Source organism: Euleptes europaea, chromosome 10 (genome assembly GCF_029931775.1).
Source record: "Euleptes europaea isolate rEulEur1 chromosome 10, rEulEur1.hap1, whole genome shotgun sequence".
In the NCBI taxonomy this organism is placed as follows: Eukaryota; Metazoa; Chordata; class Lepidosauria; order Squamata; family Sphaerodactylidae; genus Euleptes; species Euleptes europaea.
This window is the reverse complement of record NC_079321.1, coordinates 49,085,487-49,112,590: the sequence shown is the minus strand read 5'-3', so window position 1 is coordinate 49,112,590 and position 27,104 is coordinate 49,085,487. Positions and strand designations below refer to the sequence as shown.

At 40.2% G+C, this 27,104-nt stretch overlaps 1 protein-coding gene across 1 annotated transcript in view; it reads right to left on the bottom strand.

The window, feature by feature from the left end:
• The window catches only part of MEI4 (meiotic double-stranded break formation protein 4), a 114,363-nt gene extending 88,194 nt beyond the window's left edge, over positions 1–26,169 (bottom strand). The window contains exons 1-2 of the mRNA XM_056856183.1: positions 26,048–26,169; positions 25,363–25,424 (exon numbers count right to left, since the gene is read on the bottom strand). Of these exons, the coding sequence (XP_056712161.1) occupies positions 25,363–25,424; positions 26,048–26,169 (184 nt within the window). The remainder of the gene's footprint in view (positions 1–25,362; positions 25,425–26,047) is intronic.
• Between the last annotated feature and the right edge of the window lie 935 nt (positions 26,170–27,104).

Genomic DNA, 27,104 nt, shown 5'->3' with positions numbered 1-27,104 from the left:
ATACATTACCTAGACTATTTAGATACTTACATCCTACTTTTCTCAACAAGCCTAACAACATTATTATCTCTCCTCTATTTTATCCTCACAATCACCAACCTGTGAGATAGGTTCGATTTATAGATTCGTATCTGGGTTCCCCGGATGCTAGTCCAGCACTCTAACTACAACACCACACTGACTCTTCCAGAAAGCTGGAAACTAGACTGAATACCTTTGAACTGTGATCAACTCCACAGGGCTTTTGCCCAGAGATTCACATTCATTTCTGTATTGTAAATGAGGGCACTGCCCTGATTATCTGTCCTTCAAAATTCTGATTGTATAAGTCTAAAAGACAATATAAGAATCAGTATCTGCCTAACAGCTTTTTACAAAGCATGGCACAGCAGGCTGTATAAGAAATATTTGGCAATATTCTACATAACTTGGTTTCATCATAAATCACAATATTTACCATTGTCCCTACTGGCTAGTGTAAGGTAAACATGTGCTAAATTATGGCTATGTAGAGTCACCAAGGCACAGAAGCAGAAGCGGAGACAGGTGGAAAATTAGATGGAACAAAATCAAAGGAGGCAGAGAGTTGACAGAAGCAATTAAGGATAGCTGAAACAAAGCTAGGGGAAAGTATGGTCGGAAAAACCATACTTGTCCATATTTGGACCACTGGGACAACACTGGGTTGGTGTGGCTTACACACACAAACACATCACATGCTCAATGATTATTCTGATGTGCAGGCCACTCCATTTTCTCTACACAAATCAACACAGAAAGCAGAAGGGATTGCATTTAGAAGAAATACTGAAAGAACATCACTTGTCCTGAAGGAAAAACCCAGCAATACCTAAAACATTTAGTTCCACAATAATCCGCAAAACATTACAGCGTCTGTATTTTTGCTGAGGTATTCTTGGAGCTGCAGTAACAGCTGCAGACCCACTAGCAAATGACCGTTAGGCACTTCATATTAAAAGGTATCCCACAAAACGATTGCTGCTTTGGCATTAGTTTAGCACCCTTATGGTGCAATCCTAAAAACACTTTCCTAGGAGGAAGCCCCATTAAATAGATCCTAGTAGGATTCTGAGTAGACCTGCTTAGGATTGCTCTCTTAGCCTACATGCTGCCAACAAGTATCTTCCTAACAGCTGGTGGTGAACATTTCTGTGTAACTCAGAAGCTTGCATTCCACTTATCATTCCTCCAACAGCAGCTATTTTAACACATAGAATTCCCTATTGTGTGTACCACAGCTGCTGTGTTAATTCATATATTGAGGGTTGTTTTTTTAATTAAATGATAGTATTCCGGCAACTGATGTGTAGACACTCACAGAAAAACAAAACTCATCAGAAATGGTATTCTCCAATATATAGTTCTATCCTTGTTTTTGGAGTAATTATGTATCCTAATAGTATCTTTAAATATCTTTAATGCTAATTGAATATATTAGAGATTGGGTTACTAAGTTATGGAGTATATATGGACACCAGAAAGAAATAGACATTTATAAATAAATATATACTAGTTCAGAAGGAATAGACAAATAGTAACATAAAGAAGTGACTTTAAGAATGGGTTAGAGGAAGTTGGGGGGGGGAGTTAAAATTATTATATGTATTTTTACTATGAAGGTGTGCATTAAGCTATGCATTATTATTCATAAATATATGGAAAGATAAGCTATATGGAATACCGAATAAGAAATGTATTATTTTTATGGAAAAAGCAATAAAAAGTATTTAAAAAAAAAGAAATGGTACTCTCCAAAAGCATCGCTATCCCACAGAAAGCGGAATGTTTCTTTCTTTGGATGCTGATTAACCTGAGGAACAAACCCTTTTCCAAATATCTCATTTCATAGAACACGTATCAGAAACTTGACACCAAACACCCTGGCATGAAGTCAACCCCCAGCTAAGCAGAAGTTTCTGACCAATTTGGCCCCTCCTCGACAGACAAATCTTACCCACGCGCTGCCCACAGAACAGCAATTCTGCCCCCTCCATGCCATCCTCCAGACTCCGCCCACCTCCAGACTCCGCCCACTGCAAACTAGGAGGCTGCAAACACAGCAGGGCAAACCTAGGAAGGTCACTCTGCCCCCTGCAGGGCCCCAGGCGAGCTGCAGCCCACAAAAATCACCGGGGATTGAGGCGGGAACGAGAGCTTCCCGGCCAGCCAGGGCTGAATAGCCGCCAGCCGCCGAGCGTGCTTTGCAGGGGACGCACAAAAACGTAGATCTATATATATCTACGTTTTTGTGCGTCTCCTACAAAGCACGCTCGGCTTCTGTGCGTGTAGGGTTTTCTCATCAGTGCAATGTTTGCAGAGCTGAAGCATCAGTTCGCTCGACAAAGGACCAGCCAGCTATTTTCTGCACGACACAGGCAAAAAAAAACCCTAATCATCAATTACCGCTTTAGCCGGTGGTTTAATTGGTAACGACTGCTGTGCTCACTGACTAGCTCCAGCGCTGCATATCGATGGAAATTCTTGCATGTAAAACCTATGGAGCTGCAGGCATTGCTAGGGTGTTTTTTTTTTTTTTTAAGCCTGTAATGCATTACGGTACTTCGTGGTGCTGATCAAAGCAGGCAACTTAAAATAAGGATGGTGATCGTTGGAAAAGAGGGGTGGGGGGAAAGGCGCGTTCGGGGAAGCTGTGAAGCATTCAGCAGCCTCCTTGGTTCACATGTAGCCAGAGGAAGTAAAACATCCATGAGACAGTAAAGTGGACTATGCCACTCCCGACTGCTGCCGGGAAATCGCTTTTTGCAATAGAAGTAACAGAAAACTAAAATAATCGACCAGAGGCTTTTCTCACCGATGTGTGTGCTATTTGTTTTTATTTAAAGGGGAGTTCTGAAAAACAGGGCACACCACCCAAACATAGCCCTACCCAGTTTCAGTCTGGTGCCATTCATTCTAAATGGTCTGTTCCAAAAGGGGTTTTTTTTGGGGGGGGGGAGTGGGCTTCCCCTACTTCCCCTTGTGGAATCTATGATGAAGACGGGGAAATTTTGGCAACCAACAGGACACAATTTCTCTCTGAAGAAAGAGGGAACAAAAGCACAGTTGACCCCGCACGTTGTCATCGCACACCCCTCTCCACTGGGAAAAGTGGTACCGACGGCTCCACCTTTCTCCTTGGGATGATGGAGAAATATATCCTCGCTGACTCCTAATTATTTAATAAGGCGGCTAATAAAGCATAAAAGCCTCAGAGGGGAAAGAGGGTTTCCCCCCCCCCTCTATAGAAACGGCTGCTAAGTTATATGAAGCTAATACCGCAGGGGACTTCGTGACTTTACTTTGTAAAATAATAGTTACAAGGTTGAGTTAAAGGAATTCAAGCCGAGAGGCTTGTAAAGTCCGCTTGTTTTAAGACGCAATGAGCAACCGAAAGGCGTTTTACTTCCCCCGCTGGTAAGAATTCAGTAAAACCCTGAAGAGTTGAGTTTTGGTCCTGTCTTTCAAAATTCTGTTTGCATTTTAAAATAATCTTTTTGTGTGTGTGCGTGCCTCTCTGTTTACGGGAGTGCATTGTAACGCCTATAATTGGCTGCCAAGGGAAAGCTGTATTTTTGCATCTGGGAGTAAGCATTCATTTCGGTACAGCTACCTCTGCTCACTTCTTTCGTTGGTATATCCGCTTTATTATTCAAGTTAGTTTGGACTAAATAGCAACGCGCTGGTAGGAAAAAAGGACTCCTTCAGAATCCGACTACAGGTTCTTAAAAGTTAGCTTGTCCAGCATGATCTTTAAAGGGTTTTGGAAAGGTTCCTTTTTTTCATTCTGACCCCCACCCCCACCCCCCACACACACCCCCACACACATGTACTTTATGTTAAGGAAATGGCAAGGGACTGTCAAAGACAGTTACCAATCAAGCAAGAGATATGTAATGATATATGGTTCCCCCACTCAGTGATTATGACAGAATAGCACATAATATTTAAACTCTGGTTTATATGATACCAAATAGTATTATAATCGGCCTATTAGTAGGACTTTATCAACCAATGTATCTCAAGTTTCTATGATGTGTATAGATTCCGTTAGGGAAATTACCGACAACCCTGTTTCTATATTTTGTCACAATTTCACAGACCACTTTATCATAGTAGGCAATGATCCAAAGGCATTACAATAAATTGGAGTTTTGTCATTAATATCAGTGAATATATATAAGGTCTTAAATAAGACATCTTGGAGAATCTGCAAGGAAGCTAAATGTTTAATCTAGATTAGTAAAGGATTTTTCTCTGGATGATTTACCAGAGGATAAAAGGCAAAGGGTAACACAGAACACATTCTTATGCTAACACTTTGCATTTTATTCTTCGTGTGACAAAGAAGGCTTTTTAAGCTACAAAATGATAGAAACTTTTGAATTTATGGGATGGAAAATTCATTATTTTGCTTTTCATTTCACTCTGAAACTGGTTCTTTGATGAATAAGTATGCAGGAAATAGGGGTGAGTTAATGTTGAAAACTGGGGGAAACTTGATTGGATATGGACTGATGAGTATGGGGGGGGGGGGTTGATTGTTCCAGAATAAACCTTTCAGCTTTACAAAACTATGTTGTCACTCTAGTAGTAATGATTTTGAAAATATTCAAATAACCTGCAAAACATTTTAGAAGCTCTTACAAAGATTACATTTAAATGTGCTACATATAGGGTGTTTTTTATATATATATATAAAACAAGGAAAGTCAGCTAACAGTATTAGGTGGAGTTCTAAAATGGGATTTTTATTCCTGAAACTGGAGTGTTAATCCACTGATATGCAGGATTTACACCGAGGCGCTGCATGGATAAGATGGATATTGTCTTAGTTTGACAGCAGGAGTCTATGCGCTGCTGAAGGCTGCTGGTAGAGCATGGGAAAGCTTCATGCTGGATTCTGCAGCAAGAAACTATCTTGTCCCCTGGTGTGTGGGAGGAAAGCCACACATCATGGGACAAGACATACCGATGCTTCTTTTTCAGGGCAGTCAGTGGATAGCATACAGGGCATTCATGACCTAGCAGCAGCCCACAAACTAATGGAGCTCTTATCTCATTGACATGGGGTGGGGGGTTGGAGGATTTGGAGAAGCAAAAAGTGGACATTTCCAAACAGGGAATACGTGTACATTGCTGGTTTTATACATTCACATAACTGTGGAATAATTCTAGAATTATGTAAAAAGGTTTTTTTTAAAAAGGACTCACGAGACAGGATTGCAGCCATCTCCCTTAATATATTATTTTGCTTGTTAAAATTACTGCTGCCTAACAAAGACGAAAATTATGACCTTTAATACTACAACAGATGAAGATAAACACATTAAAGAAGTTTCTGGCTGTCACATTGCCAAGGAATCGGTTAAATATCTGGGTGTCAACATATCCTCACAAAATAAGACACTTTTAAGGTCAAACTATTTGAAAACCTGGGGAAAAATAGAAAAAGACTTGAGTTTATGGTCAAATATGAACATTTCATGGTTGGGTAGGATATCGGTGATAAAGATGAATGTACTTCCAAGACTGAACTTTTTGTTTCAATTCTTGCCGATTGATATTCCAGATAGAACAATAGAAAGTTGGCAAAAACAAATTAACCGATTTGTCTGGAATGGAAAAAAACCGAGAATAAGATTTAAAGTGTTACAAGATGAAAAGAAAAGAGGAGGATTAGCATTACCCAACCTTAAATTATATTATCATGCCGCCTGCCTGACTTGGACTGTAGAATGGATAAAATACCCAATAACCAGACATCTCATTTTGGAACGAGCGGATCTTGGACAAGGTTTCCATAAAGTTTTGTGGGATACATCGACAAGAATTCAAAAAGACAAAGTACCAGAAGACTCTGATGTTAAAATGGTGTTATTGAAAGTATGGAAAAAATATAAAAAGAGAATAAGTCCTTCTCCACCACCTATAATGTCACCAGTTGAAGCTTATCATGACAATGTTAAACTAAAACCGGGTGTCCATTTTACTTATAATCAAATGATCGAGTCTACAGGAGAAATCAAGACCTTGACCAATCTTCAAGAAAACTTCCAAAAACTGAATTGGTTAACTTATTTACAACTGAGATCTAACATACAAAAAGACTGTCTTTATCCTCAACCATTTCGTGAATTAACAGAATTTGAGAAGATAATTTCTAAAAATGATTTACACCTACTAGGAAAAATTTATAAGCTTCTACTGAAATACGAAACAGAAGAAGAACAAGTGAAAACCAACATGATAAAATGGATGCAAAACTTTGGAGAAATGATTAATATGGACTTATGGGAAAAACTTTGTACTTCTGAAATGAAATATACCGTCTCCCAAGAAGTGAAAGAAAATTGGTATAAAACATTCTATAGATGGTACCTGACTCCTAACATGCTTTCTCAGATGACTACTCCTGGAAAAAGAGGTGCCTGTTGGAAATGCCAAGATACTGATGGTTCATACTTTCATGTCTGGTGGACATGTCCAAAGTTACAAACATATTGGAAAAGAATTCATCAAGAACTACAGACAATGTTCAATATCAAGTTAACAATTGATCCAAAATCCTATCTTCTCAGTATAGTGCCCCCTAACCTACCGTCGGAATTTCATGACGTCTTTAAATATGCTACGACAGAAGCTAGAACGGTTCTTGCAAGAACTTGGAAACAAACTCTAATACGTGATATAGAAGACTGGAAAGAAAAACTATTGGAATATGCTTGTATGGCCAAGATGACTTTTGAGACAAATCAAAAATCCAGTGAATCCACAGAGCAATTTGAAGAAAAGTGGGTGATATTCTACAATTACATGAACTCTAGCTAACTGAATGAAATGTGATGTTTAAATACATTTAATTTGTTATAAAGGACTGTGAGTAACATTAGACTCATATAACGGAATATTAGTACAAGTAGAATAATATAATGAGGTTTTGCAACATCTTTTTTTTTCTTTTTTATTAACATAGAGAAAGTCTCACAGTATGTATCTGAACTTATATTTTTTTAAATAGTGTATTGTTTTTATACTTATAATGCTTTATCCCTTCCCTTTTTTTTCCTGTACCCTTTCATTAATACAAATAAAATCTTTATAAAAAAAAAATTACTGCTGCCTTTTTAATGAAAGATAAGCATTTTGATTAAGCGTTCTTCAGTAAATACAGTGCAACAGATTATAATAAACTTGTAGTCGTCAGTGCTTTGTTGCATTTATCATTATAGTGACAGAAATGCAGTTCAAACGCACAAGCCCTTTTGATCTCAATTTGTAATTCTGAATGGATGTGTTGATCCCGAATAATGTTTAGGGAATAATGAAATGTCTTTCTGGCAACTTTTTCAGAATTTCCAGTAAGAATAGAGTTCTTCACTCAGTTGAATTCGCCCGTTAAAAACAGCTGAGAATATGTGAGATGTAGTCAGTCTACCTATTGTTTGGAAGTGGGGCACAGTGCCATGGAACAGCCAACCATTCACCCTAGACAGGAACACTTGGTAAAGGCACAGGTGCGCACAGTCACACACACAAAGGAAGCAATGCAAAGCTCATCTACTCAGAAGCCCAGACAGGGCTATGCAATTAGACCAACTTATAGGAAACTGTACTCTTGATGGCAAGGGAGGGGCAGTGCTCCCAAGAGCCAGTGACCACAATGGCAGCCATGCCAATTGCCCTCCCACATATATATCTGAAGATGATAGCTCTGACTCATTTAATAAATAATTTTTGTTAGTTTTTGAAGTGCCACTGGATCAATGTTCCGTTTAGACATACCCCACAGCCAGCATCCGGCAGCCCGAGCACGCAGAGCACCCCAACCTGGCCTGAAACAGCATCCAAGCCCGCCTTCACTGGCAAGGGCAATGCACCCTGGCCAGGCAGGGAGGGGTCTGGTGACGATCAGAGATGTGCGGCCAATTTTTGTGTTGCTCTATATAAGGCCCAAAAGGATGCAATTTATAAATAGATAAAATCTGATTGATAAACATTTTTGAAACTAGTGTATTTGTCTTTTTAGTTATGGGATTTTATTGATATTTTTTACTTTGTGCATTCTTTCACTGATACTGGTTTTTTTTTGTAAATTTCTGTTACTTTTGATTAGATCTGTTCTTTTTTTGGTCAAATGACCATGAAATAAATGATTGATTGATTGAATTGGGACCCAAAATGGCTTACATCATTCTCTCCACCAATTTATCCTCACATCAGCCCTGTGAGGTAGGTTAAGCTGAGAGTGAGACTGGCCCAAAGTCACCCAGAGAGTTTTCATGGCAGAGTGGGGATCTGAATGTGGATCTCCCACATCCTAGTCTAACATTTTAAATACAACATCACACTAGCTATGTATTATAGTAAAGATAATAGGCCCTGGTCTAGTAAAATATTTAGCATTGGGGTAAAAATCAGCCAGGGGACATGGAAGGGCCTTTTTACTCACAGCCGCTGAGATTTTCAGATGTTATTATTACGGTGTGTTCTTGACAAAAAGTTACATCAGTCTTACCTAACCCAATAGTCATTACCTAAACCCAATTTTCATTTGGCCTAGAGCAAGGAAGGTTGGAAAGACATGTAGATGAATAAGGCCTAAGGTCTGATTTGTGAAGAAATTCTGGGAAGTAATTACATAACACTTCTCTGCAACGTATAGAAACTGATCTGTAAATGGCTACTAAAGTTTACCTGAAAATTTGCTTTAAAAATACAAACGCATGTATTTTCTCTTGGATATTAATTCTCGTTTATTTGCATATGACTATGATAATCATATTCACAGTAATTCATTTGATGAGATGCCTCCTTGGAGGCTAAGAGACTGTTCAGTCTGGCTCTTTTAAAAATGCATACAATATGTTACATTTCATTGCTTCAGTTTTACCCATATTCTGTCATTTAGTGGGATTTATGAGAAGTGAATTCAAAGAAGCTAAAAACAAATCTTTGCATTATGAGCAAGTTAGAAACTTGAAACAATAATCTCCATTATTCCTCACAATTAGATACAATATTTTAGTTAAGATGCTGCTAAGCCTCCTACGCACATTTTCAGATCTTGCCAATTTCCTCCAAACAAAATTTGGCATTATGTGGTTTATATTTTCCATAGTGCAAGGAGGTCAGCACAGTAGCACATCTGATAATTCCAGTATTTTCTAGTCTAGTAAATCCTTAGAAGCCTTTTCTTACTGATTGCTAATATTATTGTGCTTATGATAATAAAGAAACATAAAAACAAAGTATTACTCCCAACTCCGAAAGAACAGAGACATGCTGCTGATCTTCCACATGTCCTATTAAGAAGAAAATCGCATTGATTTCAATGCGACTTAGAGTTTGTTTACTTATTCACCTTACCCAATGGCGAGAGTCCCACATGAATTGATCTCTTTGACTTGCTGGTTTAAATGGTTTTTCTTCTTTTCTCATGGTTGTATTGTTCTGTTTCCTCCTCTTACCAGTTATGGTAAATTAGGCAATCTCTTTTTAATCTTGAGACTAATTGAAAATATAAGAGCCATTGCAAGTTTTACCCTCTTCCGTGATCTCTTGCCATGTTTTGATTTCTCCTTGAGTATTGATCATATCCTGATATGTTATATAGAAGAAGAGGAGAAGCAAGAGGAGGAGTAGTAGTTGGTTTTTATGTGCCGACTTTCTCTACCACTTAAGGAAAAATCAAACCTTCCCTTCCCCTCCCCACAACAGACACCCTGTGAGGTAGGTGGGGCTGAGAGAGTGACTCGCCCAAGGTCACCCAGCTGGCTTCATGTGGAAGAGTGGGGAAACAAATCCAGTTCTCCAGGTCAGAGTCCACCGCTCCTAACCACTGCTCTTAACCATTACACCATGTAGCCTTAGTCCACCCTCAACCTTTACTGGAACAATGCCTGTGATATAGTGCTGTTGGTGGCAGCCTCTGTCTTGAACAGGACAAAGTAGTGTTCAGTGTCTCTTCACTTTAGGCTTTCCGTGACATATTTGTATCCTACCCTTCTTCGAGACAATTAAAGGCAGTGTACATAAAGTCCCCCCACCCAATACTTTAGTTTTACTACCACCCAATTAGTTAGGCTAGGTTCTTAGGTAATTACCCAGGATCACCCAGTGAGTTTTGTGACTGAGCAGAGATTTGAATCTGAGTCTGACCAAAGTCCTAGCTGGCCACTGCACCACATTGGTCTCACAATACTGCAAGGTTTCTTCAGAACACCCTCTTTCCTCATTTTCCAATTTCTCCCCTCTCCTTTTCATACTCCCTTCCATCAGGTTCTTGATTCTCAATCCTCAGTCCACTACCTTCCTTCAACTTCCTTGTCCTTCTGGTTCTTGTTTTTATTAGCTTCTTAAGACCATATGTAATGTCTTAATTATTGATGCACTGATTACTTTCTCTTCCCTCAGTGGAACTGGATTGCAGAACTCTTTGTGCTGTGAGCAATTGAATATTCCAAGTCACCACTCCAACTTAACCAGTCAGTGCCAGAAGTTTCACTGCCACAAATATGATATAATATAGATGCTAAAACAATTCAAAGTTAAATTATGCAGTCCCCACCGCAGAGAGATTATTTCATTAACATCAGTTTAAACAAGGCTCCTTGAGCCATTATCCATTTGTGTAACATTCCCTGCAGTCTTTATTAAAATTTTGATGTGTTAAAGATTTGATAATACACTTTCCAGTTGGTATCTGTATTATGTGCAGTTATTGGACTTGATTGAAACATATTTTCGTTTTAAGTTTGTTTAATTCAGTGCAATTTATATAGCTTGAAGCACTTGCATGTATTATTTTCAATATGGATTAAGATGGTTTCAGCCAGACCTTTCACTCCATATCACTCAGTTGCTATTCATACTACAGCCCTCATCCAGTGTGGCTTTTGTAGATGCAGGTTGCATGATCCCCAGCAAAGCATTTGGGTAGATAAAAAAAGACCATTCCTTTCTTTTTATCTGCAAAAAAATGGTTGGATCCAACTCATTGATCTATTTTTAAAAAAAAAACTTACATTGTATTCCACACTTGTTTTGTCAGTGATTCAGTAGTACTTACTTACTTAAATGATATTGCTTGAACAGCCGAAAGGCCACAAGCAGCATCACACTAATATAATCCCCCAAATTAACTCTTTTTACATTTAATTACCACCCACAAAAATTTAGCCACTAATAATGTAATTCTTTTATCTGTGCCAAACAGCAACCATTGAATTAAGCTTTGCAGGGAGAGATAACATTTATAAAGTAAAAGTTGCCCTAAATATTTCCGCCTCAAATCATCCCAACAACAGCAGTACAGGAAAATATGTTTCAGGGTCTCTATATGGCCCTCCCCACATGCACAGCTTCTGTCTGAATAGAGAATGCGTGCAAAGCATCCTTTGGTAACCATAGTTGGAAACGCATTCAGCCTAACCAACAGAAATACTCTTCTATATTGATATACCGTTAAATTAAAGGCATATTGTAGAATGGATTTAGAGGGGATTATGAGTGGCCACAGAGCAGACTTGCCGATCTCTCTCCTGTGTACTACTAAGATCAGGAGATGGCACCCTAGATTTAATTTCATTCATCTCATATGCCTCATTAGGGTTAAAGCCCAGCCTCTGCAATCTATTTGCAATAACCTTTTTCCAAGAGGACTATGATTGTGCAAAACAGTTGTTTTTGGTAAATTTCAGGTTTATTGGGCCCATTTTTTTTTCAGTAAACCCGAAATAAGCTTAATACCCATACCAGTAAATTTCTGTATTTGGCTTATTTTTGGGTTTACGGAAAAATTCGGGCCCATTATAATCTATGGGGATTTTTTCCGAAGCTCCTGGGGGACATTTTTGGAGGTAGAGTCCCCAAATTTGCAGCGTAGCTGCAAGGGACTCTCCTTAGATGGTCACCGAAGTTTGGTCAACTTTGGGACGGGGGATGTCCAATTTTATGGGACAGCAAAGGGATCACCCCCATCCTGCAGGCATTTGCGAGCTGAGCTGTCCATTGGTTTTCAGGTTCAAAAGTTCAGTGTTGCTGAGGACTGTGGAAAGAGCCGATTCCAGGCTGGCGCCTCAAAGTCTAGGGGCTCCCTTCATTTCTGGGTCACTTTGCATGATGTCCATGCAAATGAGCTTCCATACAGAGGAAAAAGGCTTAAATGCAAGAGAAATAAGGCACGGAAAACATTTCTTTTGGGGGCAAATGACATCCTGTGAGCAGTCCTTTATTGTGGTCATGAAAAATCTGATTCCAGGAGATGGTCATGTTGCAGGGAAATGATATCGGAGCCAGCCGAAGTCATGACCAAGGCAGCTCATGTTAAGGAGATTGCTCATCCGTGTGGGTTAGGGAGTCTTCTTCAGAAGGTCCATGAGCAGTTGATGGAAACTGATGTTTTCCGGACTGGGTGAGCCCTGTCTTTTAAAGTGTAGATCATCTCACTGCTGTCAGTTGGTCAGACCAAGTTGGCTCCAATTACACAACCCCAACCTCAAAAGAGCCCCAACTATGGAGCCCTAACAAAACCAGTCAAAGAAAGAAAGAAAAAGAAAGGAGAAAGCACAGAGCCATGCCTCTGAACAAAGGCTTTTTCGGGAATCGCCTATTAGGTTTTGGCTTTAACCCAGGTTTTGGTATCTGGTAAACCCAAATCCCAAAAATTACCGAAATGGCTTATTTCGGGTTTATTTTCGGCTTGGGTTTATCGATATGCACAACTCTAAAGAGGACACAAATTTATCTTTTCGAATAAGGCTTATAAACCCCTCTTTAGAAGCATCTTATGGTATAATAGAATGGTTCTTTGCCACACAGGGGCTTCCAGGGATTTCTGGCCCAATTCCGCTCTTAGAGCTACCCCAGAAACACAATTTGGCATCCCTGCAATGGAACAGAGAAATTGCATTAGTGATTGATCGATGCCTTCATCAATCACATCAATCAAGACTCCAATACCATACAGTAATTGAGAAGTCACCTTAGCATTAAAAGCTTTAATTGCTCCAGGTATATAGTTCCCACCTCTAGTACAGAAAAAACAAATTAAGGCATTGCTTGAAACTTTTGCTTTGATTTTATTATTTTAAAGATGTAATTTCCAATTTAAATTAATTTGATATACCATATAAGAGATATCAAGGGCTTTACAGTGCAGTCCTTAGGAGAATTACTTCAGTCAAAGCCCATTCATTTCAATGGGCTTAGACTGGAGTAACTTTTCCTAGGATTGCACCATTAGTTCTTTACTTAACTGTCTGACCTTTACTTATGTGTTGTGTTATTGCTTTTTAAATACATGGATAATGTAGTCCAGAAACAAGAATACACCCAGACATGCACAAAGAACTCTTTTACTTTGGAGAAGAAAACTATACTGCTTCAAATTATACTCCCCCTTCCCCTGAAAATGCAGAGCAGGTTTCCAGTTATTGTTTGTTAATTTTCCTATTTTTGCATGTCCATTTATTACAGGAATGATACTATTTTCCATGTCTTCTGATTAGCGTTTTTACAGAGAAAAGCAGTATGCGTGATAATTCATGAATTTTAAATTTTCAGATAACATAATAATTGATTCCCTAGCATAAGATACTGGCTGTCTCTTAACTGCTAGAAGTGCTGACCCAAAAAGTTATGACAGGCAACACTCCATACAAACATATTATACCTTGCTGCTCCCCCCTTCAGTGATTATCTATTTCAGATCTATAGGGGGTTATTTTACAAATATTATTAGCAGCTAAACAAAGCTGATATGTAACTACAAGGGGGGCACAAAATTCATGGGGTGGGAATTCCATCTCTCTCCCCCCCCCCCCCCCATTGCTGAGCTGGTGTCAGTGGGAGCCGCTGCAAGGCCAGAACAGCTCCTGGCGCCTGTGGCTGCTGCGGCCAAGCCCAGAGTGGCTCCTAGTGTCCACTGCCATGGCCAGATCTGGAGCCAGCATGTACTGCTACTGCGGCTGGGCCTGGAGCAGCTCCTTCACCCACTACTGCCATGGCAGGGCCTGGAGTGGCTCCTGGTATCTGCCACTGCTTGACTCCAAGGCTCCACCGCAGTTGCTGCTGGGCTCTGCCAAAGCTCTCTATTGCTCCTTATATTTTAATAAGTTAGGAAAGTTAAGGGACAAGGCAGCAGAGGTAGAAGGTCTGGCTAGGGATAGGAGTCGAGAACATAGGAGACTATCTAGGAGACTAGCATGGTAGTATGTGGCATTGACTCTAGACTCCACCTGGCTTGCATCCCTTAGAAGCAGAAGCAACTTACTTTTCAAGAAGGCATAACTTCTACCACCATGATAGAGGTAGTTGAGATGAAGAAGACTGATCTAAGTCTCATCACGTCCTTGTTCCCTGTCTCAGGGCTATAGCCTTCAAAAGTGCTACAGCCTTATTATACAAGCAAATTTTTAAATTTACTTTATTAATATATTTTCCTGGAAGCATATGATAATGCATAGCTTACTTCTACCAGTACTGTGGCATAGCCTGGAAATTTCCTTTAAAATGCCTGAGAAATGATGTACTTCTAAGCAATTAGTAATTTCTGTGACTATGCACTATTAATTCTAGAAGAGCTAGAGAACCTGTAAAATCATATTTCAGGGATCTCTTCCTAGCCTTGCAAACATGACTTCAAATGCCATTGGGGACATTTCAAGGTATATTGTCATACAAAGCAAGATATGCACACCAAGTTAATTCTTAAACAGCACAACATGGATTTATTAAAAATAAACTACAGTTTTCTAGGATATGAAGCAAATCAAGATTATTCCTGTAATGCAGATGGGAGGATGACAGGCAGGAGCTTGCTGTCTTCACAAGGGATGGGAGATCTGAATTAGGGTCTTCCCAAATCATGCGCAGCCACTATAGCAGATGAGCTTTCTTGATCTCCAGGGCCAACAATTTCTTTCCTCTTCCAAGAGAACATAGGATATAAACTAGCTACACCGGGACTATATCAGAGTTGGTGATATGCCAATACCCAGGGTTTAAGACTGAGCTACTCATCTAGCAGATTAATAAACCCCTGATTGATCCTTCACTTCCGAGGTATAAATTTCTTCAGATAAAGATATGAAAGGGGCAGACTAACATACATCATGGTGTCAGGACAGAAAAGAACTTCATCTAGCAATGTTTCAACTAACGATATCCACATTTCTCCTGCAATATTTTTTCTAACCTCAAAATACATTATCTATTTTAGTGTTTTAACAATGAAAACCAAATTTGCAATCATAAAATTAAAACAACATTTTAAAACTTTTCACCCAAAATAACATCCGGTATATTAAAGCTACCAGGCACTGTGCTTGAAGGCTTTCCAGAATAGAAATGTCTTCAACTTACCCTGAAAGGCCTGTAGGGATGACATTGCTCTCACCGTCAGAGTGAGGGAGTTCCAGAGTTTGGGGGAAGCCACTGAAAAGGTCCTTCCATTGGCCCCAAACAACCTCATTTCTGATGAGGTTGGTCCCTGAGGGAATGCACCATCTGATAGGACAACAGCATATAGATGGCACTGAGCCTCCAATCTCCAGATGGAAATGTGGGGGGGCAAGATGGTAGGATAAGGCTGAATTATATCTCTGCATTATCAACAGAGTATACAATACAGATTACATAGAATCATAGAGTTGGAATGGGCCATACAGGCCCTCTAGTCCAACCCCCTGCTTCTTGCAGGATCCGCCTAGAGCATCCTTGACAAGTGTTTGCCCAGCCTCTGTTTAAAGACTGCCAGTGAGGTGGAGCTCACCACCTCCCTAAGTAGCTGATTCCACTGTTGAACAACTCTTACTGTAAAAATGTTTCCTAATATCCAGCTGGTACCTTTCCCCCCTGACCTGATCTCGTCAGATCTCAGAAGCTAAGCAGGGTCAGCCCTGGTTAGTATTTGGATGGGAGACCACCAAGGAATACCAGGGTTGCTGTGCAGAGGAAGGCACTGGCAAACCACCTCTGTTAGTCTCTTGCCATGAAAACCCCCAAAAGGGGTCGCCATAAGTCGGCTGCGACTTGACAGCACTTCACACACACACACACCTTTCCCCCCATAATTTAAACCCATTATTGCAAGTTCTGTCCTCTGTTGCCAACAGAAACAGCTCACTGCCCTTCAAATACTTAAAGAGAACAATAATGGCCCCCCTCAACCTCCTCTTCTGACAAAACATTCCCAAGTTCCCCAGCCTTTCCTCATAGGGCTTGGTCTCCAAGCCCTTGATTATCCTCATCCTCTGCACCCATTTGATTCTGTCCACTGAGGCCTCCAGAACTGCATCCAATACTCCAGGTGCGGCCTGACCAATTCGATGTACAGCGGGACCATGAAATCGTGCAGTTTGGATGTTATGCCTCTGTTGATAAACCCCAAGACAGCATTAGTTTTTTTGTCGCTGCATCACACTGGCTGCACATACGTAACTTAAGGTCCACCTGTACCCCAAGATCTTGCTCACACACACTGGTACTCAGAAGTGTATCCCCCATCCAGTATGCATGTTCCTCATTTTTGTTACCCAGAGGTAGAACTCGGCACTTATCCTTGTTGAATTGCTTCTTGTTCATATCTGCTCACTTTTCCAGCATGTTCAGATCTTGTTGAATTCCATCTTTATCTTCTGGTATGTTTATCTTCTTTGCTGCTTCTCCCAATTTGGTGTCATCTGCAAATTTAATTAGTAGTCCCTCCACCCCCTCGTCCAGATCATTTATAAAAAATATTGAAAAGTACCGGGCCCAGAACCTAGCCCTGTGGCACCCCACAGGATACCTCCCTACATTCAGATGAAATGCCATTGACAGCTACTCTTTGAGTGCATTACAGAGACCTGGCGGGATGAGGCTTGGGATGTAAATCTGACCCAGCTCCGTCCTCCAGGTTTCTCTGAATGGCATAAGGCTAGGCCAGGGGGATGGGGATTGAGGTCATGGTGGTCTACCATGATTCCATCCATCTATCAAGGTGCCTCATCCAGCAGTCTGCCAGTTTTGAGTTTGTGCTCCTGAAGGTCGGTGACCAGGACTGGGTAGGGATTCTGCTGGTGTACCCCCTGGCTGTCCAGCTGTCTCTCTTCTTGAACTAGTCAATCTGGTCTTGGCTGTGTGAGTAGAGGCCCCAAAACTGGTAGTCGTGGGTGACTTTAACATCTATGCCAAGGCCAGGCTGTCAGGAGTGGCTCAGGATTTCATGGCCTCCATGATGACTGAGGGTCTGTTCCAAGCAATTACAGGCCGCACACATTAATCAGGGCACACACTGGATTTAGTCTATTAGATCTAGCTCACAACCATTTCTAACTTTTGTTTCAACCATCAGACCATAGGACTATGTTGTTAGTGCCATTAAAGAACCTTGTACTCATTGCACATCTGTACAATGTTTGTCTTGCAAAAGAATAAGATTGCTCTTGTTACATTCTGTAATTGCTTTATCTCTTGCTTGGTGTTGCAACCATGAGGCATCAGCTTTGGCAAACTGTTTTAGTTTATATTAAGTCATATAAACTTTATAGAAAATGTAAACACCACATGTTTCATACTGAATGACTTGCAGGCATATCAATTTGCAATGAAGTTAATTAGCTCTCCATGCTGTATAACTTCTTAATATGCTGACCTATTAATATTTAATAGTACTTTTTATTTTTGCTTTTCAACTGTGCTGCCAGCGGTATGCTTGGAAATAAGCGTAATGAATAGATTCTTAATTTTCCATACACTCACAGTGTAATCCTATGCAGAGTTTACTCTAGTCTAAGCCCATTGAAATCAAAGGACTTAGCCTGGAGTGACTGTGCATAAGACTACACCACTAAACACTAAAATTTGGACAGTCTCCTTTAGGGGGACAACCATTTTCTGCATCTTAAAACATTTGCTATTTTGATTCATGGAGGATAGGTCTATAACTGACTACTAGCCATGATGTCAGAGGGGAACTTCCATATCCAGAGGTAGTAAACTTCTCAATGCTACTGCTAGGAGGCAACATGTGGGGAAAGCTTTAGCACATATGCCCTATGCATTGGCCCTCTGTGGCAGCTGGTTGGCTACTGTGTGAAATGTGATACTGGACTAGGTAGACCACCCGTCTGATCCAGCAGGGAACTTCTTATGTTCTTATGGCAGCAATCTAGCCAAAATTCAGCATTTAAGTTTGATTGATTCTCCCATAGACATAAAATTGATGCTAAAATAATTTACTTTGTCTGGTTTGTGCCCACAGTTTATGTTTTTAGCAGACCCAAGTCACTGTAAGTAATAACTGTATGAACATCAATTTATTCTAGTTTATCTTTTAATCTAAGGGGTTCAAAACTTGAATCATTGCCTTTATTATAAAAAAAATACTGAATGCAGTATTAATTTTTTTAAAAATCACTACATTTATTCTTGGCACAGAACAAATTAATTGCAAAGATAATCATGAAGAAAAAAAATATATTTCTTTAGAGTACAAATGCCCCTTGATGTTAACATTACACTATAAGATCTAGGGTTATCAACTGCCACATTAGGCTTGGAGATCCTCTGGAATTACAACTGATCTCCAGAGTACAGAAATAAGCTGCCCTGGAAAAAAAATATATCTGCTTTGGATGTTGGATTTCCTGATGAGGAACTCTTGTGCCTGTCTTACTACTGATAGTTGGCTCAATCTGGCTTGTACAAAACTGTATTATCTTATGCTTTACTAGAGATGTGAAGGCCTGGAAATCAAATGAAAAAGTTTTGGGAGGGGAAGCATTTTCCCATGCACACATTTTTATGAGACCTTTTTTTCAATTCTGGTTAAAAAAAAAAGAAATTTTGGGGAGTACTGAAAAAAACTCCTACAGGGGAGCCTACAGGGCTTTCATGCTATTGCATGCTTTCTGTTGTCCTGACTCTTCCCTTGTGGTTGACTTTTTCATCTCTCCCTCAAACCACCGTGACACATATACCCACAAACTAGTTATCAAGTATTATTGTCCTACCTTGCTGGACTGGGGAAAAAAAGATCAGAAGGAAATGGGGCAGAAACTGCACTAAAGCCTTAGAGGAAAACTGAGCTCTCTCTAACTGGTAGCCACAGAAGGAAGACAATAGCCTCCAGATGGAACTACATTGAGCTGTGCACGTATTATTATTGAAAGCTAAGAGTTACAATTTATTGTGAATTCCATATAAAGCTGTACTCATAGTTTAATCACTGTAGTTTGATAATATATTTTATCTATATTTTATGTTATTAACATTAGTTTAGCTTTGATAGGAGAGTTAGTATTGCATATATTTCAATTTTCCCCAAAATATTTTTTCCACAAAAAAACTGAAGTGGTCATGTGCTGTGATAGGAACCAAGATGTTTAGATCTTGTTTTTCACTAAAAAAATTACTGTATCTAACTTATCCAGTTCCCCAGGCACTGATACAAACTTTGAATTTATAGAAAAATTCCTTTTTATTGCAGTTACTTCAGTAAAAAATTGAAAAAAGCACAACATGATAAAATGTAAAAGTCACAAAATACATGTAAAATATATGAGAGTTACTTAGCTTCTAGCAAAATAGTTTAGATCTGGATACAGGTACAGAAAGCAAAATTCAGAATTACATACCCATCAGAGGAGTCATGTTGGGGAGCCCTTCCCAACAGCCTAACTGCATACAGGCCTCAATGGGAGAGGTCTCCAACCTTGTCCAATTTCAAGCCCCTTTATATACCCTTTCTAGAGGTCATTTGCAATGAGAACCAATAAGAATTGCTTTGGAAATCAGTAGAAATTGTTATGAGAACCGTGCAATATTTCCAGACATCAAAAGACATCACTTGTATCAATCAGACAAAACATCCCTTTAACGAATCTGTTTCCCAAACTTTGATCTCATATCAGAAAAACAGATGTCATAGGAATAACCCAAATATATTTCCTTTCTCACACTTTTTCTTCAAGGCTTATTAACCACAAAAGACAAATAAACTTGTTATTTACATTTATCTAGAAACCACGAAGACAAAATAAGTCATTATCATAATAGACTTGAAAGCTAGGGGAAATACTTCAGAAACCATGAAAACAGAGTTGTTTTTCACAACCTTGTATTATCAATAACCTTGACTTTGTTTTGGCTATTCCCAGACTTCAAATGATTATACGATATCTGGGAACATGGTATCTGACCTTGTTCTGTGGATTTTGTGGTCTAACATCCTGTCTCATAAACAACTTGTTTTCCACAAGTGTCTGGCTTCACACAGGCTCACATTTGAAGCCTTAAATGTTAATTCAGAAAAACCAAAAAATACATTCAACTTTATGCTGAAGTTTGTCAATAATCAATACTTTTGACACTAAATATATTGACAACCCATAACCAAACTCAAACCCTGTTTTCTCCCTTCAAAATTTTCAGAAATTTCACATCTCTATGCTTTATACAGACCACATTGATGTCTTCGTTAACTCTGTGATTTCTAATTTGGATTAGGCCCTTTGTAAAGAGTAGGTGCTTTAACTCTTTCTAACAGCAGGAGTGGGTTCAGGAGCATCTCCAGCTGCACACCTGTTCCTTCAATGGATGTATTACCTCATCTAGAACAGGCTGTACACCCAATTGAGCTCTGCTCCCCAACATCATTTCTGTCTTGTCTGGATTAATCACTGTTTGTTTGGGTGTTATAATGCCATGTAACATGTAAAGGCTACAAAATGCTATAAAAGAAACAAGCAGGATGGGAAAACTAGTGGCATAAATATATATGCTTGCTAAAAATACATTTGAAAATAAAAGGGGAGAAAATGGCATAGCCACACATCCCTAACTGAAACCAGTGAACCTTTTACTGGAATCCAAGCATACAACATAAACATGAACCACTTTGAAATGGCACCTGCACCTCTTTATACATGGAGATATAATTGTGTTTCTGATGTCTGCAATCAAGCCTAGACAGTTACAATTCTATATAGAGGTATCTGTAAAAAATTTCCATTTGGCACTGCTGTTGTTGGACAAGCCACTATATTAACGTATCTAAAACTGACAGTGTGTAACTGAGACATTGGCTATGAACCAACAATCTGCTTAAACCAGCGTATTTACATTTAACACTCTGATTCTGTTAGATCAGGCATGACACACACAAGCTGGTCGCAATGAGACAGCTGAAACTACACTGTGAGAAGTAGTTACAACAAGAGACTTTTGCCATAGTGCTTGCCTATTGCAACTATTATTGTGTTCAGCGACAGATATGTGTGTAAATAAGTTACTGACAAAATAGAGATAAGTGTAACATTGTTTAGTTGGACATTTCAGATTCTGCCTCTTGTCAGTAACGCTGATTTCAAGCTGAGAGCCGAAGTGAGAGTTCTTAGAATCTTGAGAATGACAGAATTTTCAGGAAAGTGACATCTGCCATATATAAGAGCTAAGAGAGGTTTAAAAGATAATCAAAGGTCTAATAAAAGTGTATGCATTTTCCTCCAAGTTAAGGCCATGGTGTTCCGTCAGGGTATCCAACAGCTTTGTTGTGATTCTAGCATTTCAGGATTAGATGGTTTTTCTATTGTATTAAAGGGTATGGTAATCTAAATTAAAATATCTGGGAAGATATAGTTTGTTGTGATTTCTGAATTATGAAAGAAGTACAAAGATATGTTGTTGTTTTCGCCAGCATCATGTGGCACGCAGGGCATTTGCATTCCATAAATCTGTTGAAATTGTGGATTTAGAGTGATACTGTGTTTAATGGAATAGGTCTTCGCAGTCATTTTGCTTTCATATGTGATCGTTTAATAAGAGCAGGAGACGCAGCAAATGGATTCACGATGATAAGATCCTAGACTGACAATGGTGGTTTTTGTTCTGCTCTCACAGGTTGTGTCACTTTGGAGTTTAGTGGAAAGCAATGCAAGGAAGCTTGCTGATGATTTGTGCAAGTACCATATTTACTCAAAAGGAAGATGACCCTGAATGTAAGAGGACCCCCTAAAAAAGAGAGGACGTTATTGTGATGGCCTCTAGTTCCATCCTCTAGACATCCCAGTAAATTCCTGCTTACAGGGGGAGTGGGTAGATACTAAGTGGCATCAGCCAATGAGAGGCTGTTGAACCTTTGGGAGGGGGAAGAAGAGTTAAGTGGAAGAAAAGTTTGTCATCGCTTCAGATAGGACTTGGGGAAGCAACAGGAAAACAGGGAAAACTACCAGGAGATTAGTTAGGTTTTGTCCAGTGAAGGAAAAAAACCCCTCAGACATTTTAGTTCAGGTACTTAGGGCTCAGGGGCTGATAAAGAGCAGGAATAGAGCTGGTATCCTCCAGCAACTGTTTTGTCAGAAACCCCTTGTGCTTGCTTGTGGTCCTGGGGGCCCCAATCCACTTTGGCTGCAGCAACTTGGGTCCCTGGTCAGGCAACCTCGGAACAGACAGCCACACTCTGGTACAGCTGTGCGTTTTCCCTGCAATGTGGGAGTGCTCCAATGTCTCCTGAGTTGCCCCTGGGAGGTGCTTGACATTCTAGGTCCCCACCACACCTGGATGTACAAGCAGCCCCTCTTCGTGTTCTGCTGGCCCATTCCTATCTTTCATATCAGCACTTCCCCCACTCTGATGGGCAGGGAAGTGAGTGAGGCAAGGTGGAGAGCAAAGCTCTTGTCATGCAGGTGGTACCCCCCAAAATAGAGGTAAACAGTAGTGAAAGATTCCTGCATTGCCCAGATGCGGAAAAAAACTGAAGCCCACCAGTATGGATAGCTCCTGGTTCCTAGGAGGGGGCAAATTTGGGCATGGGCTTCAAACCTGGATGATTTTCGAGTGACTGCTTAAATGTCCCAGGCACAAACTCCCATGGGAATGCTTGGGCTGGGGTGCGGGGGATAGACAGTGCAAGCATTGTGATTGTGTGGAATCTGTAGCTGCCTGTTTTTAGAATCACACCTAGTTTTTAAATAGGAGTGTTCCCATTTTTCACTAAGTGCAGGAGGAGAGAGTGGGTGGCCAGGCTACTCCTATCAGGGAAATTGAATGGTTATTCTCCCCCACCACCACTGCTTTCATTTTCATGATCCATGTCCTCCTTTGGCTACTGTACTGGTACTGATTTTTCCATTTCCATTGACTGTTAGCATTCCAGAACCCCTTGCAGAATGCACAGAAATGGGTCAGAGACCTTGATTCCTGGAAGGGCTCCTTCTTGAGCTCCTCCCCCATTTATTATTCATCAACTAGGCAACCACTGAGCCACAGGCGCCAAACTGAGGGAAGGGGGAGAACAGGAAAATTTGAAACGTAACATAAGCAGCCACAAGAAACTGTAAAACCATGTGTCAGCCTCAGGGAACCTTCTTAAAGATGGTAATCATGTCACCTCTCAGTCACTTCCTCTCCCAGCTAAATATACCGAGCTCCTTCAACCTTTCTTCATAGAACAGCAGGAAAAGAGGAAGACCCAACAAGAGATGGATTCACTCTATAAAAGAAGCCATAGCCCTCAATTTGCAAGACCTGAGCAAGGCTGTTAAAGATAGGACGTTTTGGAGGACATTGATTCATAGAGTCGCCATGAGTCGGAAGCGATGGCACATAACACACACACAGTAGGAGATATGAAGATGTGGGGGAGAAGCTATGGGAAAGCTGTGGAAGGGTTTCTTGTAGTTTAAAAATATGGAGATTATGGGAGATGTGGTAGTGGTGAGGCAGGAAACTTGAGAGAAAGCTAAATGAGGCAACATATGCAAAACTCAACTTTTTAGTGCAACCAGACAGGTCTGAACCGTTTGAACCAGCACTGAGCAAGTTTATCAAACATTTGACCATATTGAGTACTACTGGCAAAAAAGACTGTGAGCTGAACCACTGGGTGATCAGTGTCTTTAAACTTCAGTAGTTACTCTGAAATGAGTAATATAACTGTTTATTTTTCCTCCTTGTGGTTTTTGTGTGTGTCCCCAACTTGTTCCCTATAATAGTGAAAATGGAAAGTACCTGTCAACATCAGGCAAGGCAATGATTTCTACATACTCAAGAGAATCCCAAGTATGTTGAAATGAAGGGAGAACAGTCCTACTGAGGACTATGTTCACTGATCCCCAGAAAGCACATAACGTTGAGGAAAATTGGTCTTTATGAACTTATAATATCCAGGAGGCAGAGATTTGGAATGGGGACAATTTCTCAGTTACTTATCCCCCACCCACACACACACACAATTTCTCAGGAGTTTCAACATGTTAAGTGCAACAGTAATGAAAGAGCTCTTATTGGGTTTTATGATCGGCAGGGTAAACTCTCATCTACATCGTGTCTCTGACACCTACCTTTACTTTCTTGGATACAAATGGATGGTTCCTGCTCAGTAATAGTGCCCACTGAGAATAATCCTATGAGAGACATACATGTGTATGTTCAATTGCCCATGCATTATATGGGCCCAATCTCTCTGGTCTATTCCATTTGTCTGTTGGAATAATAGCTATCATGCCATTATACTATGCTCCAAAACGGGGCCATTTGGGTTAGTGTTCTATTCCGGTCCATTTATTGCCAAACCCACCGATTTCTGAACTGACTTGCACACTGCTATTTGCCATGATAATATAACCATGGCCAAAGCATTATTTATTTATTTTCAAAATTTATATCCCACCTTTCTGCCCTTACAAGGGCTGCCAAGGCAGCTAACAATTTAATAAGTACATGATAAAATACATTATAAATCCATTAAAACAAACCCCTCTCCAAAACATGCCTCATTTAAACAACTTTAAAAAGAGTTAAAAACAGAATTAAAATACATACAAAGCATAAAAAACAATGGTTAGGAAGGAGGGATCACTGAGGGAAGGCCAAAGGAAGCAAAAAAAAATCTTCATGAACTCCCTGGGGGGAAAAGTTCCAGAGCTTTGGTGCCATGACTGAGAAGTCCCCTTCCGGTTTTTATAACGCTGAAAAACCAGGACATAAAGGGATTGCTAAGGAATCTGTGTGGAAACAAGGGAGGGAGGAAATGGTAACACAGGGAAATGACACTGGAACATTGAGGCTATCTGGAAAACTCCTTTGATTGTACGTGTAGAAAGGCCCTGAGGGGAAAGCTAATCTTTGCTGCCTTTTCAAAAATGGAGAGGGAATTTTTGTAGCAGTTATTCTTGTTTCTGTTCAGGTGTGCTAATTAGTAAATGATTTAAAATGGAATAAAAAACAACCCGTTCATAGTAATTAAAGTAATCATTACAGATGTCTTGTGTCCCTCATGAACAACTTTTGAAAGGATTTGGTGATTTTGGCTCACTGTAGGAAACATTGCTTGTTTCTGAATGCAGCCCCTGTACATACCTAAGTTGCTGTAATATGCAGCAACGACAGCTAATTTTTTCCCAACAGTGGTTCTTAAGGAGCTAATTAAAAGAACAGAATATAAAATACAGACAGATACAATTAGAATACATTAAAGTTTCCAGTGAAATTCTGCTGTGTGACTCAGTTGGAAGCCAAAGTATCTTTATGTTTATTCAGCAATAGAGGAGGCCCAAGATTTAAATCAAGCTCCTGCTTTGAAAATGTCTTTTAAGCCCACTTTGTTTTGGCTAAGTTTTCCATGCTAGTCAGAAGCTCTTTACTTTTCCCTCTCAGGAATTTCTCTCCTTTTTGACTGTTTTTCCTCATTAAAAAGGATTTTCCCCCCATCAATACCATGCTTGTGTCCCTTCACATAACATCAAGGACACCTTTCTTGCCCTTCATTCTGCTGCTTTATTTACTGTGCCACTACTTTCTTCCTGGCCTTTCATCCATCTCAACTGTAGCCTAAAAATCCTACTGTAACAACCGCTGTCCTGTCTTCCTTCGATATTACGTCTGAGGTGTTCCCTAGGTACACTTCACAGTTGTTCTGCAGGAGTCATTTTGAACTGGCAACCTGGCAAGGGCATACATATCTTAAAGGTTTGCTGAAGTCTGATTGGTGTGACTACTTTAGTGTAGGGAATTGGAGGGTTACTGCCTGGGCAAAGATGGCTACCAAACCACCAGCAAAGCTGCTGTCACATTGCATAAGTATGTGTCCATGTCATGAACTTCCACACCATGAGAAAACTTCAATAGCATTTCCATATCTCTTTCAGCTTCAGATTGTTCACCCATACTGCTCTGTGAGTATGTGTTGACTCCAAGAGGTGTTGAATATATAGATAATATTAAGTACACATTGCTCTGTCAGTGTATTTAGTTACACACTTCAAGAACAGTTTTCATTTTGATGGAAATTGAAGAAAGCATAAGACTTTAACTTCTGGATTCCCCCCCCCCTCCAAAAAAGTTTAAAAAGAAATTCAAGAGGCCTCTTAGGCATTTCCAAGTAGAGGAACAAGTTAAAAATGCAAAGTTTATGTTCTGTCAAACAGGTTAGCTTAGTTCTTGCCTTGAGCCATATATTCAGAAACGATGCTCTCTTCTGAGCTGAGGTATTAACATGTGTAATTATAGTTTAAAAGATCACAAAGATGAATATCCCAGCATGGCGTAGTGGTTAAGAGTAGCGAACTCTAATCTGGAGAACCGGGTTTGTTCCCAGGGCAGAAGGGGTTAGGAAGTTGCATAAAGGCAGCTCCACCCCCAGGAATGCCCGGGAATGCCTCCCAGGATGCCAGTGCGAGGATTTGCGCTGCTGGAATACTGCATCTAACCCACGCCACTGCGTTGCGTCCCAGTGCCGGCATGGATGACACGCATGACAGCATAAGTGCCCTTTATCCCGGGTTAAACAGGTCATGTCGGCTCCTAAGGGGCTACACCCGTCCCTTAGGATTGCAGCTTTAGAAGGGTAAAACTCTATTTAAGATTGGACTAACAATAATAAAACACACACATGCACACATACCCCCCCCCCCCTAAAACACAGCCTTGGCCAAATGCCTTCTGGAATAAAACACCCTCCTGAATGCAGAATGTGAAAGCAGCCTCCACACCTGCACTCTTGTAGGCCATTCCAGAGGAATGAACCTACCTCAGAGAAAGCCTGTGACCTCACAGTTGCCAACAGATATTACATGCAAATGCTAGCTAAGTGAAAGAAATGC